This window comes from Lolium perenne, chromosome 6, assembly GCF_019359855.2.
Source record: "Lolium perenne isolate Kyuss_39 chromosome 6, Kyuss_2.0, whole genome shotgun sequence".
In the NCBI taxonomy this organism is placed as follows: Eukaryota; Viridiplantae; Streptophyta; class Magnoliopsida; order Poales; family Poaceae; genus Lolium; species Lolium perenne.
Window position 1 is genome coordinate 56076044 of NC_067249.2, and position 16944 is coordinate 56092987.

The 16944-nt window shown below is 49.3% G+C and overlaps 2 protein-coding genes across 2 annotated transcripts; both read right to left on the reverse strand.

Moving 5' to 3' along the window:
- Positions 1-3525: 3525 nt before the first annotated feature.
- Positions 3526-5111, reverse strand: LOC127308049 (CASP-like protein 2C4). The gene is made up of 2 exons (XM_051338814.2): positions 4665-5111; positions 3526-3976 (listed from the first exon to the last, which is right to left on the reverse strand). The coding sequence occupies exons 1-2, from the start codon at positions 4998-5000 to the stop codon at positions 3674-3676; spliced, it is 639 nt and encodes a 212-aa protein (XP_051194774.1). The 5' UTR covers positions 5001-5111; the 3' UTR covers positions 3526-3673.
- A 670-nt stretch (positions 5112-5781) lies between these two features.
- On the reverse strand, positions 5782-11713 carry LOC127308050 (calmodulin-binding protein 60 B). Its single transcript, XM_051338815.2, has 9 exons — positions 11559-11713; positions 11355-11475; positions 9873-9948; positions 9689-9747; positions 8084-8577; positions 7849-8009; positions 7567-7770; positions 6864-7056; positions 5782-6651 (listed from the first exon to the last, which is right to left on the reverse strand). Exons 2-9 carry the CDS (start codon positions 11441-11443, stop codon positions 6062-6064), a joined length of 1866 nt encoding a protein of 621 aa, XP_051194775.1. The 5' UTR covers positions 11444-11475; positions 11559-11713; the 3' UTR covers positions 5782-6061.
- Between the last annotated feature and the right edge of the window lie 5231 nt (positions 11714-16944).

Genomic DNA, 16944 nt, shown 5'->3' on the forward strand with positions numbered 1-16944 from the left:
CGTGCAGAGCCTTCCGACGAGCATGAGCGTCGAGAAATGACTCTGAAAGATATCCTCGTGCAGAGCCTTCCGACGAGCATACCATATCGCCCACATAGTGACAACAACTCTTGTCAACTCCTGATGAGAGACAGCGTCGATCACCGCTGCCAACCAACCTTTTGCATCTGGTTCATTGATGTTAATGATGAGCTCGACCAGATCCTCGGGTAATAACGCCCACACACATCTGGCCATATTGCAATCAATCAGCGAGTGGCGCCATGAGTCTTGTGCACCACACAACGCACACAAATTTTGGGGCGCCATATGCCTGTGGTATAGCACATCCGCCGTCGGGAGAGAGTGCCTCGCCAGCCGCCATAAGAACACCCGAATTTTGGAGGGGACCTTGATGTTCCATAGAGATGACCACTCCTTTGCTAAACCCTTCACATCCGATCTACCACCCCTTTCATCCAGCCAAGCTGTCCGTCGCTCCCTTGCGTCCACAAGCATGCGGTATGCAGACCGCACGGTGAACACTCCCTTTTTGTCATAGTGCCATGCCCACTTGTCATCATGACTTCTCGAAGGGAGAGGGATATTGCAAATAACCTCAGCGTCCATTGGTGCCATGAAGAAATTGATCTTCTCCATGTCCCAGGATCGGGTCTGGGCCTCAATCAGCTCGGCCACCATCATAGGTGGATCCTCTTTGCTACAGACCAAAGGACGCAACATACCATCACGTGGAATCCAATTGGAATTCCATATATTTGTGTTCAGCCCATTCCCTATCCGGCTTATAAGGCCTTGCTTCAACACTTCCTTTCCCTCGACGATAGCTCTCCAAACCCGGGATGGGTGGCTCCCCACCTCCGCCTCCAGGAACTCGCCATTCGGGAAATACACCGACTTTAGGATCCGTGCACTCAAGGCATTGGGGTCCTGCACCATGCGCCACGCTTGTTTCGCCAAGAGAGCTAAATTGAAGAGCTCAATATCACGAAAACCAAGTCCACCCAGAGATTTTGGCTTTGTCATCTCCTCCCATGCTACCCAACAGGTCTTCAGCTTGCCCTCTTTGCTTCCCCACCAAAAATTCCTGAGCAAGCTATTGATGTGGTGGCAAAGACCTCTTGGTAATTTAAAACAGGACATAGAATAAGTAGGGATTGCTTGAGCCACAGATTTTATGAGTACCTCCTTACCCCCGGCCGACAGTAACAGCTCCAGCCAGCCCTGCACCCGTTTCCATACCCTATCTCGCAGATATTTGAAAGCACCATTTGTCGCGGAGCCAACATCAGATGGCATGCCCAAGTACTTCTCACTTAGAGTTTCATTGTGTACCTCCAAAATATCCTTGATCTGATTTCTAACCGTCTGGTTGCAACCCTTTGCAAAATGGATGGACGATTTATCCATGTTAACCTGCTGTCCCGAAGCACGGCAGTAAACTCGCAACACATCTTTGATCTCCTCTGCACTCTCCCTATCCCTCTGAAAAACAACAGGCTGTCATCAGCAAAGAGTAAGTGACTGACCGTCGGGGCTGACGGTGCCACTTTAATTCCACTTAAGTTCGATGACTCATTTCTTGATTTTAACAGGCACGAAAGGCCCTCTGCTGCCAACAGAAACAGGTAGGGTGAGATCGGATCTCCTTGTCGAATACCTCTTGTAGGAATGAAGCTCTCCGAGCACTCTCCATTAAACAAAACTGAGAAAGATACTGAACATACCAATCTCATCACCATATCCACCCACCGCCGGTGGAAGCCCAAACGGAGCATGATAGCCCGCAAATAGCTCCACTCTACACGGTCGTAGGCCTTCCTCATGTCCAACTTCAAAGCACAACATCTCCTATTTTTGGCCCTTTTCCTTTTCATGAAATGCAAGCACTCATATGTTGTGATGATGTTGTCAGTTATCAGTCGACCTGGAACAAAGGCAGACTGCTCCACCGAGATGATCTCAGGTAGACACACCTTGAGACGATTCGCCGCCACCTTGGAAGCAATTTTATAGATTACATTGCACAGGCTGATGGGGCGATACTGGCCAAGTTCCTCCGGGCTCGCCACTTTTGGTAACAGAACGATCATAGTATTATTAATAGTGGCCGGATCATCCACCCCACTTAGCACTCGAAGCACAACTCTCGTCACTTCTGCACCACAAAGGTCCCAATGTCGCTGAAAAAAATGAGCAGGAAACCGTCTGGACCAGGCACCTTCGTGGGAAACATCTGGAAAAGCGCATCCTTCACCTCGCTCTCCTTAAAGGGTGACACAAGGCTATTGTTCATCGCCTCCGTAACCTTAACAGGGACTGTACCAAGCACCGCCTCCATATCCTCTGTGCCTTCGGACGTGTACAGCTGTTTGTAAAACGCTGTAGTCATGTTCTTCATTTCTTGATCATCCGTGGCAATCTGACCATCAGGTTTCCGGAGCATCGTAATCTTATTCTTCTTCCTCCTCTGGCTAGCACGCATATGGAAGAACTTAGTGTTCTTGTCACCAGCCGAGAGCCATTGGATCCTGGATCTTTGTTGCCACATGATCTCTTCCCTGTGGTTAAGCTCCACGATCCGATCAGCCACTTTAATTTCAGCATGCGAAGGCCCCAATCTCCCTGGCACCGCCTGCAGACTCTCCAACTTCCTCTTGAGCTTGCTGAGTTCCAGTCGGACGTGGCCGAAAGTGGACTTCCCCCACCCTTCCAACTGGTTTGAGAAAGACGACAGCTTCTTCTTGAGGTCGTCCATCGTATGTGCTTCCCCTTCTTCCTCCCATTTCTGGGCAACCAATGGGGAAAACGCAGCGTGTTCTTCCCACATCAGCTCATATCTAAATCTCCCCTTTAACCTGTGCGTCGACCTCGCCACAGGCCTCCATCGTAAGAAGATCGGTCCATGATCTGATGCAGCGGCTGACATATTCGTCAGTGTAGCGTCCGGGAAACGATCCCTCCACGCCGGTGTCGCTAAGGCGCGATCAAGACGCACCCGACAGTAGCCTCCTCCCGCAACTTTCTTCTCAAAAGTCCAGCTGCGTCCAATAAATCCAAGGTCACTAAGACCACACACGTCAACCATCTCACGGAATCCCTCAATTTGAGCATAACTCCTTTCCTGTGTCCACATGCCACATCAGTAAAATACGTAGGATACATCGCAAAGAAAAAAACCATTGTGAAAGGCCTAGGGAACTGGTAGAAGCTCCATTCATTCACGGCCCATACTGACCTCGCTGCACGTTGAATTCGATGCAACATATAGGCCCATTTGGTAAACACTGCACGGCCCGCTTTGCAAAATGCAAGAAGGATATATAAGACCGGGCCTCATTTCGGCTAGTGGCCATATTTTGTTCACAAATTTGCTCTATTTTAGGTGTTATGTTTCTGTTGTTCTAAAAAAATAGGTGGTATGCTTCTGTTCATGACCAACTGACCATGATGAAACATTGAAACTTACACGCGGTTTCACAAACTGGCAAACCTGGTCCTCTCGATCTTGTTGCGAAAAAATCCTGAAATAATTTAACATTTTTTCCCTTTATACTACTCATGACCAAATGCATGTATATATTATGTTCCAGTATCAGAGATCTTGCTAGCCGCTAGAGCAGATCGAGAGGCAAACGGAGATCACAAAAGGAGCCTAATAATCATGCACTTCTCATGCTTTAAGCAGTTCTGTGGTCGACGACGACGTGACCGGTCCCAGCAGCTGGTGCTGCGCCTGCGCGCGGCGGCCGAGCGGCGAGTAGAGGCGGAAGAGGTCACGCGCGGAGAAGGCGGAGAGGACGGCCATGGCGACGGCGGCGGCGATGCCGCAGACCATGCCGAAGGCGCCCTGCACGCAGAAGCGCGTGTAGATGTTGCAGAGCTTGCTCCACTGCAGCGGCTCCACGCCGATGAGAGCCACGAAGCACGCCTGCAGCGCCGCCACGCTGCTCGCGAACACCACGTACGCGCAGCCCTGCGGAAATTCACAGCTGTTAATGAGACGCTACGAGGACTGACATGATGAGAATTGTGCTTAATTTGTTCATCAGCAAGATAATATATATAGCTCTAAATAGGTAGCTACTGGTTGACGATCGAGTGTTAATGTGTTGCCGTTGGCGCGTACGAACGGTCGGCCATCAATCAATCCATGGAGATTCTTGTCACGCGCGCGCGCGAGTTAAGCAAGGCCCTGTCGGAGACGACGTACCGTTGCAACCATCCGGCTGAGTTAGTGCGCCTCCTTTCATCCTCGTCAGTCAGTTGATCGAACGAGATGCATACCAAGTTACTCCATCTGACATGGACACGCACGGGCCGTCGAAGACGGACGAGAGGCACGTCAACGGCGGTGGCGACAGTAAGGGCGAGTCGGGAGGTTTGTAGGTGAATCGGAATTTCATCAGAAATCGATTGCATTTCAAGTTGCACGCGATGAGCTAGCCGTCCATCTAGCTGTTGGCTAAAAGCGACGTACACCTTCACCCGTCGCTGTGGCAAGCAAAGGCAGCTCACGATAATTCCATTGAGCGCGCATTAATGGAAACAGTTGGGCGCCGGGCCAATCACGCACACCTGTTTCCTCCCCCTGTTTTTCAGGAACTCTACTGCTCCCCGGCCGGCCATGCTTTCAGGAAAGAAACTAAGCGAGAACTGCTCACCTTGTCGAGGAGGAACGAGATCCACGCGACGGCCTTGCTGCGGCTCTGGCCGCCGTCGTTGCCGGCGCCGGCGAAGCGGCTGCCGGAGTAGAGGCGCATGACGAGCCGGGCGGCGTGGTACCCCGCGGCGACGGCGGCGGCGACGATGAGCACCCAGAGCGCCTCCACGTCCCTGGGCACGGCCTTCTTCCGGACGAACAGCACCGTCTTGGTCTGCGCGCTCAGCCCCAGCAGCAGCGCCGCCGACGCCGACGTCGCCGCGCACGCGCCGCGCAGGACGGTCTCCGCCCTCGCCGATGTCGCCGCCGCCTGCAGCCTCGCCAGCGCCGGTGCCATCGCTGGTGGAGCTGCTAGCTGCTTGGCCAAGCTGAGCTCGGTAGAGTCGGACACGGACGCTCACGTACGTAGTAGCGGCGTTGGCCCCGCGCGCGCGGAAAGCGTTGGCCTCGCGCGCGCTTATAGCGTGGAGCATGGATCGTTGCTGTCAGTGCTGGTGCAGACACTTTTATTTTATTTTTTGAATGGTTGGTTCAGAGACTTCAACGTATGCGAGAGGTCAAATATGGAATTTAAATTTTCTCACTGTCAGTCCTGCTGAATTTTCATCATGGGATTAAACCGCAAAGAGGTCGAACTCATATGCTTGCTACGATGGAGATTGAGGATTTTTCTTTTACCATGGTGTGCAAGGCAGTGTACAGTTTACCTGCATATGCAGCTCCTCCCCTGTGTAGCCTTCTCATTCATGGAGGCCGGCGTCAACGAGAAACCATAAAAGCGGGAGCCACCTCGAACACGATAGGTAGCCACTTCCGCTGCAGGCTCCAGCCATGATTATGATACAGTATACTGAAACAGAAAAGATATGCACTGGTTCAATTTGCCTTCCAGTTTACTAGACCGTCTCCTGAGTTGATGAGGCTCTGATAGGCAAATAACATAGCTGATTTCAAACAAACACTTCTCAAGATAGAACCAGGCCAAACATGGCAAATTATGGTCGGTTCAAATTAGATATTAATAGTAACATATTAATGCCCATGTACTACCAGTTCAGCAAAATAATTGAACCTTACAAAAGGTGTCCGTCCTTCCACAAGTTCTGGACCACAAAAGATTTCTAGCCATATCAGCATAACGCTGTTTCACATTAATTCACATCGGTTTCTACAGTAATAGTCTGCACGAATTTAACCAAAAAACGGGTACAAAGTTAAACGAGAATCCATGTCGAAATTATACAGGGACGTTCTTTTTACAAGATAACTGAGCTACCCGCTGTAGATTTACAGAAGCTAGTTTCGGTTGAATAATGTGAACCAAAGAACTAGTTTGCAGCAGCAGCTGGGGGGTATTTCACATTGCAACAGTAACATCTAACAGTGAGCACGTGTCGTCTAAGGTATGCTTTCATCCTCCAGCTCAACAAGCTGTGCCCTTCTCTCTGCAGCTTTCTTCCTGACAAAGATTCCCCATCTCATAGCAGCCTTTATCTTGAGCCACCCAACAACGGCCTTGCCAGATGGACGGCTGGGCTCACCATCGAAACCTATGGTTGGCAATGGGGATGGCATGTAAGACTGGAAGGCAAACGTTTCATCAGCCAAACCATTAGAAGCTCCACCCATATTGAAGACCCTGAGCAGCTGCTGCATGTCTTCACCCTCCAGCATCTGGTGGCTTTTCATGCGGATGTCCTCGGTGAAGTCATCAGCATACTGGTTATCACGGGTTCGATGCCAATCATCGTAGCCCATGTTTGCTGGCTGAATTGACTGGCCTTGAGAAATTACTTGTTGCAACTGGCCCAGTTCCAGACCCATGGCGTCGCTGGCAGCTCCTTGATTGACAGACCCCATCAACATGCTAGGTGGCAAAAATGAAAAGGTGTCATCATATGGTGCGGGAACATTGGCAGGTGTACTTTGAAGCTGAGAAAACTGTGTTGCTGACTGGCTGCCATCATATCCTATAGAACCAGCTGTGCCTGAAATGAATGAAACAAAACATATAGTTATTATCAAGGACTGCTATTCCAGTGAGACAGTAACATAATTCATATACTCCATAGACTCTTTGGTTAATCTGCTTAATATGTTTATACCACGAGCAGAGCTTCAGCGTTTCCATATCCTATTTTCCCAGTTTTGAATTAAAATATAAAAAAATACTTTATCTAAGCACTTCGGTGCTGCTCACCTGCTGATGATGGGCCTGACATACTCGTTGAAGAAATGCGCTGCACATATGGAGCAGGAGGAGCGTGCGCCTCAGCTTGACTAATTGATGCAACCCTTTTCTTCGATTTAGGATTCACAAGAGCTTTACCATCATATTCAATGACATACATCCAATTGTCATATGCTTTCTTCACCAATGCATCAGCAAAGAGCTGTACCAAACAAAACCATTATAATCACTCAAGGCTTTATCTAAAAAACGCTTCTGCTGATTAGAGCGGTGAAAATACTCATAAGGCGAGTTATTTAAAGAGAACGCCTAAGCATGCTAGGATGTCGATGTCATATATCACAAAAACTGCTGCAGCCAACATAAGCACAGAAAAAGTTCTAACACATTGAATAAACTGGCCATACTTGATGGTTTAATCTACCTAATGAACAGTCAGTGTGTTAAGCAAACTATAACAGTACCAGAAATTTAATAGTTAGTACACATGATCCATGATGATCATTCTTGAATATAAGAATTAAGAAGGGTGTGTGGACAGATCTAGACCAATGTGAAGTCAGCCATCTACATATCCATTTTCAAAACTCCACAATAAGACAAGTTTAATTCATTGTCTTGAATGACATGTTAAAATGAATGTAAACAATATGTAAGTTCAAACATAACGACGATCGTCATGGATCATCCAATATATGCCCATAACACAAACCTTTTGGCTATCATCAAGGGTCTCAGATGAATAGAATTGCTCGCCGGAAATCAACCCACAGAATGCATATAAGTCATTGAAAATAGCACCAGCGGTTCTGTTCTCATCAGAGTAATATATGTAATATTTTCCACTTAGGACACAAGTTTTTGCATGTTCAACGAGGGCATCCCACATCTTGTTGGACATACCACTTCCGAGGATCTACCATAGGAGAACAGCATACGAGTTAGAACGAAAATAACAACAAAAGGAAAGGATGTGAAAAAGAAACAAACTTACAGTGCGCAACTTTTGTGGGTCCCGAACAACAAGCCTAAGGAATTCTTCAACTGTTAAAATTCCAGATTTGTTCAGCCTCTTATGGAACGACCCATCCTTCCCTATTTTCTCCAATCTCCAGACCTCATCCTTCAATGCAGGTGGATAGTGCTTCTTGTACACTAAAGAAGTAAAATTCAAAGTTTTCAGAGATATGTCAAGAGGAGGCACGTGATGATCATGGTAGAGGACTTACATTCTCCTCTATGGTCCTTAACCATGAAAGCTTCAGTTTTTGCCTCACGGATGCGAACACCTTCACAAAATCCTGAGGCAATTTTCAAACCAAGTCTGAATTTCCTACTCCTTATCCAGCTAGAGTTATCCGTGAACGTGAACTCCCCAATTGTGCCAACACCTTCTTTCAATGTGACTTGTATATCGCCAGTTATAATAGGTCGTTTTCCCTCACGCTCCTTCACTACATGGCTGTCGAATTCTTCTCCTGTCCAGCCTTCCTCGTCTTCATTGTTGAAATCACCTTCTAGAACAACAATATCAAGCTTGGCAGACGACTCTGGTCCAGAAGATACAACACGGCCAGTGCCAGTATCGAGCAAAACAACATGAATTGCGGCACCCTGCTCCCCTTCAACTTTTCCTCCGGTAAAAAGGGGAAGGGACAGTCTTGTCCTGAACTGGAGTTGCAGATTACTTCCACCAGGACCTTCAATTCGCTTTGGAGAAGACCTGAATTATTCCAATAGGTAGCAAATAATTAGTATCAGATGGTTCCGAAAGCAGTCGCTCGCCTTTTAGGCCTCAAAGCGAATGCAAACTATGTACTTAATTTTATTTGTCAATGAGGTAATTTAATGCCTAGGTGGGGAAGAAAAGATGGACATGGAAATGATTGAAGTGCAAATATGACAATTCACCCACATTCTTAATTCTTATACAACTAGAAGATTTTAGGAAAAACTAGGATAAGGGCAATACGGCGATACATTCCCTTAAAAGACTGATACAGCTGGAAGGGTGGGCCTGGCCCAGTGGTAGAGTATCTCCACTTGTGCTCAGGAGGTTCTGGGTTCTAATCAGCCTCTTTTCATGAAAAAACAAGGGACGGACTGCCTAGAAATTCCCTTCCCAGACCCCGCAATGTAAGCGAGTTTTCAGCACTGGGTACGCCCTTAGACTGTGCATACATACATTTGAAAACTTAAGAAGTATTCTACAGTATAGTTCGTTTAGGCTAGAATTGGCACTAGGAACATAGAATCTCCAAGTGGAACATATGCCACACAAAGCATCTTCAATTTGTATTCATTTTAGAACAACTATGCACACAAGATCCCACTGCCGTTATTGCAGTCCTGAACCAGGTCTAAGTTGTAACAGGGTTCTATAGATTGAAACAAAGAAAAAAGTTTACAACGGAACAGATTGTGCCCCATCTACGCCAAGAGATGAACCTTCTTCTCAATGAACCCATACCAACTAATTTGATAAACAAACTGCCAGTATCCTCCAATTTTCTGTTTTAATTCGCACTGGAGGCGAAGATGGAGGTTACTAGAGGAGAGGGGGAAGGGTAACTGGCTTGGGTACTTGCATACTCCTACATTGTACGATGAGTTTTGTTGTCTGGCAGAGGGTTGTATGCCATGAACCAGTGTGCATCAATATTTCAAAAATAATCAAAATAATCTGATACACCTGATACATATCATACAAGAGGCATATCCATGTCAAGTAACACGGACAAAGCACCACACAGAAATTTTGGTGAATCTTACGCACAAAGTAACATGTTGACTTTTAACCATATATTTGCTTCATTGTTGGTTTGATACCATACCTCCCAGTGATTGCAGCAGAACCAAGTTTTCCCAAGGCACGCTCCACTTCTTCACTAACCTACAAATAAGGCGTACGGAATTACAATCTAAAGAAAGAAAGACGAAATTCCAATAGACATTTAGCAATTCCATAAAGAGATGTGAACAATATTTGCGCTTAGTATGTACACTCTTTGTTCTTACCACTCTACGGAGAATTGGTTCGAGTGATGAGCAAAGCCTCTGCAGACTATCCACCTTTAGTGCTTCAACAATAACACTGTACAAATAGAATGAATAAGTACTATTGTCCTGATCAAATGATCATCTGGATGAAAGATAAACACTAACAATTAGATGTTCGCTTAAACCATTCACATAACATTAAACCTATATTCAACAGGCCACAACAGAATATCAAAATGTTAGTGCATTTCAGTCTTCTAGCATTTCAAGACAGAATCACGATTACAGCTATATGCAGGCAAATGAGATACACTGGTTACTAAAAGATGCTAAAACAATACTTGCTAGTTGTCCTACAATGATCCATGTAGCACATCCAAGTATCCAACAGTACATGAACACAGACAACAACCAAGAACGTGGCATGTGCTAAATGCACCGGAAATGTCTCCATTTGTTCATATGGTAACACTAAACAATGTTATGCTTAGGCTATTAAAATAAACAGGAGAAGAGTATAAAGGTTATGCCTATAAACATAACCTACAAAATATACACCTCCATCATTTTCTTTGAATGACATATAGAGTTGGGTTCTTGCCATTAATTGGGTAGATTCTTGTCAGTTGGCCATCGGGGTGTTAAATAAACAAACAAGTTCAATTAGACAGCAAAGAATGCAATTTAAAATGGACACTGCAGTAATCTCATGTATTTTCTCAATCATGTGTGAGGCTAAAACATCATTCGAAAAGGAGTGGAGGGAATAACTAGCCTGGAGTTAAAGATGGCAACAAGCTGTCGAGCTCAAAAAAAGGTGTATTTGGTTTTTTCCGGAAGCATGCTGGACGATGTATAACACTTTTCTTAAAGAGCTGGACTATGGCGCGATCCCTAAGTGTGTGACGCACAAACTCCTTTTACACGCTATATTAAGATGAGAGTAGTCATGCCGCAAGACCATACAATGAATTTGTAGTGTCTATGTTTTATTTTTTTCTTAAATTGATTTCAATGATAAGGGCAGGAGTTTCTGTTATAGGTCACGACGTGTGTGCTCTCCCAAAGCAACTCGTGTGGATCTTGTCCTTTCTTCAACAGTTAACTACAAATTTAGGAAGAATCCCGCCGTTTCCCCAGCACGTCACGCCAAATCAAGCTTAAAATCTGTGTAGAACCAAAAAGTACAATCTCAGAAAGGAAACTTCAACTCGGCCATGGTTACTAAAACCGTAACTGATAGTTCAAAGTTATGGTTCAGCACAGCAACTACAAGCGTAAACATCACTCCAAAATAACAGAAGACCTCCATTTATCCATCAAAGGAGTATATTTACTGGTGTTGAATTTACACAGCACCAATTCACAAGCAGTAAATTTTTGAACATGAATTTCCAAGTCCTAACTGTATGGTACCGTAACGCGCCGCTAGATCACAACTAAATTCACACAGCTATACAAACAACAGACCAAGTACTGAAAACTCCACGAGGTTCAAACCTAGCCAGAGCCGGGGGCCGCGGCCGCTTAGCGTCAGGGCCTCCGTCGCCTGCGGCGGCGGGTGCTTCGAGCCCGCGCTTCTCCTTCATCGCCGCCGGCACGGAACCCTAGCCCGCCGAATCTGCACCGAATTGAGCGGGACTCGGGTCAGATTTCTGGCTTTGCAAATTCGGCTCGCCGGGAGGAACCGATCGGCCGGCTCACCTGGGCTGGGCGGTGGATTCGGGTGGGGGAGGCGGCGGAAGGGATCGCGATGAGGACGGGAGGGGAGGGGAGAGAAAGCAAGGAGGCGTCGGCGTCGGCGGGGAGGTGGCAGATTCTCCGCAGGATAGAGATACAGGCCACTGGAAAGCCCAAAGAGCTGCTTCTTTTACAAATCACCCCTCCGTGTTACTTTGTTTTCTTCTCCGGGTAGTTTGGTTGACAGGAAACAATGGAGAAGTTTTTTTTCCCAAAGAAAAATGGATTCACATGAGTATGAGATTTGGGATTGGTAATAATACTCTATTCCATATTCTACCACAAAAATCTTATCCTATAAAAATTGCAACCAGTTCATTGATTAGTGCAAAGACGGCATACGAGTAAGAAAGATCATGTCCACGTCCATAGGAGGACCCAACCATCCCTAAGGCCGTGCCAAGCTTCCGGTCGGCGGTATAGCCTATTTTGATTAAAAAATTGATAAAACTTTGGCTGGATTTTTGCGTCTAGGCATGATGAAAATCTTAGGTCCACCAGTCCGCGTCCTAAAGGACATGGAGTTCTCGGGAAGAAGGAGAGTATCCATTTCTATATCGAGTTCGACATGTTTGGTGTTTGGATATGTAGCTGACGAACTCTTAGGTGGTAATACTGGAAATGATGAAAAAATTGTAAGGCTTGCGTTCTTCTCTTACAGTTAATAGGGAGCATTTTTTGTGTCGTTGTAATATGGATTTTTTTTCTTTTCTGCCGATGCTTCTTTTCTTCTTCTTTTTTGGGTGGGGAGGTTAACAATATTCAAACAAAGCCTACGAGAGATGAGACCATATACAAAAGCCCAAGGAAATGGATGAGGACAAAAACGTTGGCATGGTGGAAGAATTGTCTTTTAATTGGTAGGAGATGGTGTCCTTATCGTCCAAAACCGCAACAAAGATGCAGCCTCGTGCTTTAGCTGTTTGGTAATAAAAAAAATCATAAATTGGTTAAAATCCGCTCTCCCCAAACGTAGCCTCAAATCCTAAAAAGTTTATTCTACGAGCCCTTCATTGCAAATAGGCAAAAGCCACCACACCAACCAGCATATTTTTTGCAAATAGCACATGCGGACACGAGGGCTGGGTATGATTTGTCCATGCACGCACTAGCGCAAAAGCGGGAGTTGCACATCGCGGGGCCCACGGGGACAGTGACGTCGCCATCCAATTGGATGACGTGGCCCCGGGCCCACGGATGAGGTACGTGCACTGACTCCAGCCAAAGTCCAGGGCCAAAGCTACACGAAACGGCGTGGCGCGGTGTGGGTCGGCGCGATCTTTTTTTTTGCAGGACCTCTAGAGCTGGATAAGATAATTTACAGCATCTCCAGCCGCGTCCCCCAAACCGTCCTCCAAAGCGCGTCGGATTGAGCGTTTGGGGGACGTGTTTCGTTCGTGTCGCCTTTGGGAGACGTCGCTACCCAGTCGCGTTCCCCAAACAAAAATTCGGAAATTTTAAACTTAACGAGATTCGACTAAGATTCGTCCAATCTTACAGGATTCGAACGAAATTTGACTAAATTTAAACTAAACCTAATCTAGAACCACTTGCGGCGGCCGGAGGCGTCGTAGTACTGCTGGAAGTTGTACATGTCGTCGGTGACGACCTCCTGCTTGACGCGCTCGCCGACGGGCTCGTCGACGGGCTCGTCCTTCACCGCGCCGCTTGGTCCTGCCTCGTCGTCGTCGGTGAGGTCCACGGCTTGCCGAGTCGCGGATGGACAAGGCGATCGCCACGTCGAGGTCGCCTCTAGGCGTCCTTGTCGTCCATGGACGCCAAGAACGCCGCCGCAGACTGGCGATCCTCGGTCGTCGTGCCGGCGATGAGCGCTGCGCGCCGCTCATACTCCGCCCGGCGGCGCCGCTGCGACGCTTCCTCCGGCTCTTCCTTCACATCCGGCTTCGGGATGAGGAGGGCGCCGCCGCGCCCCCCTTGCTGCCGCCGGCTGCCGCTGCCGCCACGCCTCGTGTTGACGGGCGTCGCCGGCTCCTCCTTCACCTCCCGTTTGGGAACGGTGTACGGCGCCGACCGGTAAGACGAGGACGGCGTCGATCGCGCCGGTCCTGAGGAAGAAGAGTGCGAGGAGGACGAGTACGTCGTCCTCTCGCCGCCATTGAGGAGACGGCGGCGGACACGCGGCATCTCCAACTTGGAGCGCCGTTGCGGATGCCGCGGATGACGTTCTCGAGGGTGCGCCGGAACGCCCTGCACGGCGCGGCCGTCCTTGTTCCAGCTATTGGGGCCGCCGACGAGCCCGTCGGTGCTGTGCATCTCGACGTCGTACTTCGCCTGGAAGTACGTTGTCCACCAGGCGTCGTTGTTGTCGACCGCCCACGTCGGATCCAACCGCTCATGGGCGGTGAGTTGAGCCCGACGGGCCTTGACGGCGTCCCACCATTGGTCCGTGCGCGGCTTCGGCGGCGGCGGAACGCCAATGCCGTTCACGGCCATCTTCCAGCTGCCGCTGCTTGGCAGCCGCATGTCCGGCGGGACTGGATACCGGGCGCGGTACAACGCCCACGCCTCCGCCACGGTGAGGCTGCCGCGGCCGAAGCCGTTCGCCGCGGCGATCTTGCGGGAGGACGAGGTCGACATTTTTTTGGAGAGACGAGGAGAAGATCTGGGAGGGGGGAGGCGGCGGCGATTGTGATGAGCGGCGAGAACTGCAGGGCGTCTTAAAACAGCGGCGGCAGCGGGTGGTTGCACGCAATAACTCCGGCGCGGACGGCCACGTGGCCATGCACGACGAGACGCGTCCCTGCGTCGCCTGGGAAAACAGGGACGCCATTAGCGTCGCTTGACCAAAGGTAGGCGACGGGGTTTTAGCCTTCTGTGCCGCTGACGAGTCGGCCCCGCCACTCCCCGCCTCGCTTTTCGTTGTATCCGGCGTGCCCGGTGCGTCCCCTGTGGGACGGGGACGGGCTCGGGGCGCCGGACACCGAATGGGGGCGCGCCGGACAAAAATGGGCTTTGGGGGACGCGGCTGGAACGTATTTTCTGTCCGGCGCGCCCCAAATCCCTTTGGGGGACGCTTTGGGGACGCGGCTGAAGATGCTCTTATCCCATATATTTTTGGCCCCTAAAAAAGAATCATACGGAATAGTTCATTTTTCAGTGAAGCCGTCTAGAATAGTATCTAGAGAAGGCTTCCATAAGTAAAGTGCCGCTAGCCTCCATCCTCTTTCCAACCCACTGCTACCAAGTAATTGTTGGCCGTGCTCGATGGCTTGCCGTCTGCACCACAACCGCTACTAGCGATGGTGTTGGTCTCAACCTCCTCGAGACCTTATCGCCGACCAATCCTTGTTGTCATCTTTCGACGATAGCCATGCCCTACTAAAGTTACCAATTGTTTTTTTTTTTTGAGAATTCAGCACTTTATTGATCAAATAACATCAATACAAAGTTTGTCCCGGATACAATCCGGTGCAACATCACGAAAGAAAATACTACCAAAGTTCTCAGCTCGACGAGCCAAAGTATGTGCTGAACTATTACAGAGACGACTAGTATGACGGAAATTCACCGCCAACAAAGATGCGGCAAGGGTTTTGATGTCCTCAACCACAACCCCAACCATCGAACGATCCCGGATCGGTGAGCGGATCCGTTGGATGACTGATAAACAATCTGATACCATGATGACATTGTTCCAGCCTTCATCTTTCGCGAGGGAGACTGCACTTCGAATGGCGAGTGCTTCAGCTATCTCGGGCACAGTGACCTGATCAAGTAACCGGCTGCACGCAGCCAGAAAATTGCCCATGTGGTTCCTGATCACAATGTCGACCCCCATCCTTGATGAAGAAGAGAACAATGCTGCATCAACATGTATGACTACCGAGCCAACCGGTGTCGGAGACCATCGAGATGTTGTGGCCAAGGTCTCACGGCTAAGGCTGGTCAGTGGCTTGAAAAGATGCAGCAGAATCATCTAAGTATAGTCTTTAATCTGCTGCGCTAGGCTGGTTGGGTGCTTCCTCTTCTCTCCATTACGGACGCCATTACGCGCCTCCCACAAATGTCACACCGTAACCGCCAACGTGACTAGCTCTCGATCATCAGATCGAGCCAGAAAATCCAACACCCATGCCTTAGGAGTTGAGAAGTGCTTCCTGAGCAAATGGATTGGATACACCAATTTAACCGCCCGCCATACCTCTGCTGCATACGGGCAGAAAACAATGGCATGTGCTGCACTTTCCTCCCTGTCACAGAAGAGGCATACACCCTCCACCGGGATGTTTTGGCGACGGAGCTGAGTACCACTTGGGAGCCAGTCGTGAGCTAGTCTCGACAGAGTAATTTTCATTTTCCCTGGCACTTTAATACTCCACAATTTCTTCCAGAGTTTCGCCTCAGCGGAAGTGTCCACCGGCAGCCCCTTTTTATTCAGACTACGCCATGCCACAAACTCCTCCGATCTTGCCAAATTATATGCTGATCTGACAGAATATACACCAAACTTAGCAGGTCACTCCAAATGCAGCTTACAAATATTTATAGAAGTAACAAGTGCAATCCCAAAAGGGCAACTTCGAATCGCCCATGGTTAGAGCATATCTAGCAGAGCCCAAGCTCGCGGCGGAAACCGAAAAATTCCGGCGAGAATAGGGGTTCGGTTTGGGGATGGGCTAGAACGGAGCCCGAACTCGCGGCCTGGTCCGTATGACGAGTTCGGGCCCCCGAGAAATCGAGCGGTCGCCCCGTATTAAAAGGGACCGCGGAGGGGAGTTCGGTTTCTAAACCCTACTCCGCTCCGCCGCTTTCACTCCCGCCGCCACCTGCCTCCTCTCCGGCGAGCGATTCCGCCAGCTGTGACGCTGCTCCGCCGCTCCGGCCACCACCCCTCCCTCCGCAATGGGCCGGATAAGGCGCGTAGGTAGGGGAGGTGGCCGAATCGGCGGTGGAAAAGCACCTCGGCGTCTGCTGGGTGTACGGGAGGAGCCGGTACGCGCGAGGTGGTCGCGCTCCGACGGCGCATGGAAGCGCGCTGGCCGGAAGTGGCCGGAGCTTATGGCGCGCCGTCAAGCGCGTGAGGAGGCGGCTGCGGAAGGAGAAGCCGAGCCCCCCCCCCCCCCGCTGCCGCCTCGTGCAGCCCGCCTCTGCCGGCGCTGCCCCCGCTCGGCAATGACGCCAACGGGTCACCTTTGGCGTGCGGGAGCACCTTCGAGGCGGCGGCATTCGAGGTGGCGGCGCTCATCGTCGCCTAGGAATAGCCGGCGACCAATAACCCTCCACCGCCGATGCCTAAGCTCCCCGGTGACAGTATTGTCCATCCAGGGACTAATCTAGTCTAAATTAGGCCCATTATTAGTGAATGTAGGTCGAGGAAGCTTGTATTTGC

Bases quoted from the DNA above. Each gene is read 5' to 3' on its own strand.
- LOC127308050 (XM_051338815.2), bottom strand. From the start codon at position 11,443: ATGAAGGAGAAGCGCGGGCTCGAAGCACCCGCCGCCGCAGGCGACGGA. The intron at 7,057-7,566 runs GTTTGTGTTATG...TGTTTGGTACAG, and splicing joins CCCTTGATGATAGCCAAAAG to CTCTTTGCTGATGCATTGGT. The intron at 6,652-6,863 runs GTGAGCAGCACC...CATTCATTTCAG, and splicing joins GTCAGGCCCATCATCAGCAG to GCACAGCTGGTTCTATAGGA.
- LOC127308049 (XM_051338814.2), bottom strand. From the start codon at position 5,000: ATGGCACCGGCGCTGGCGAGGCTGCAGGCGGCGGCGACATCGGCGAGG. The intron at 3,977-4,664 runs GTGAGCAGTTCT...GAATTTCCGCAG, and splicing joins TCTCGTTCCTCCTCGACAAG to GGCTGCGCGTACGTGGTGTT.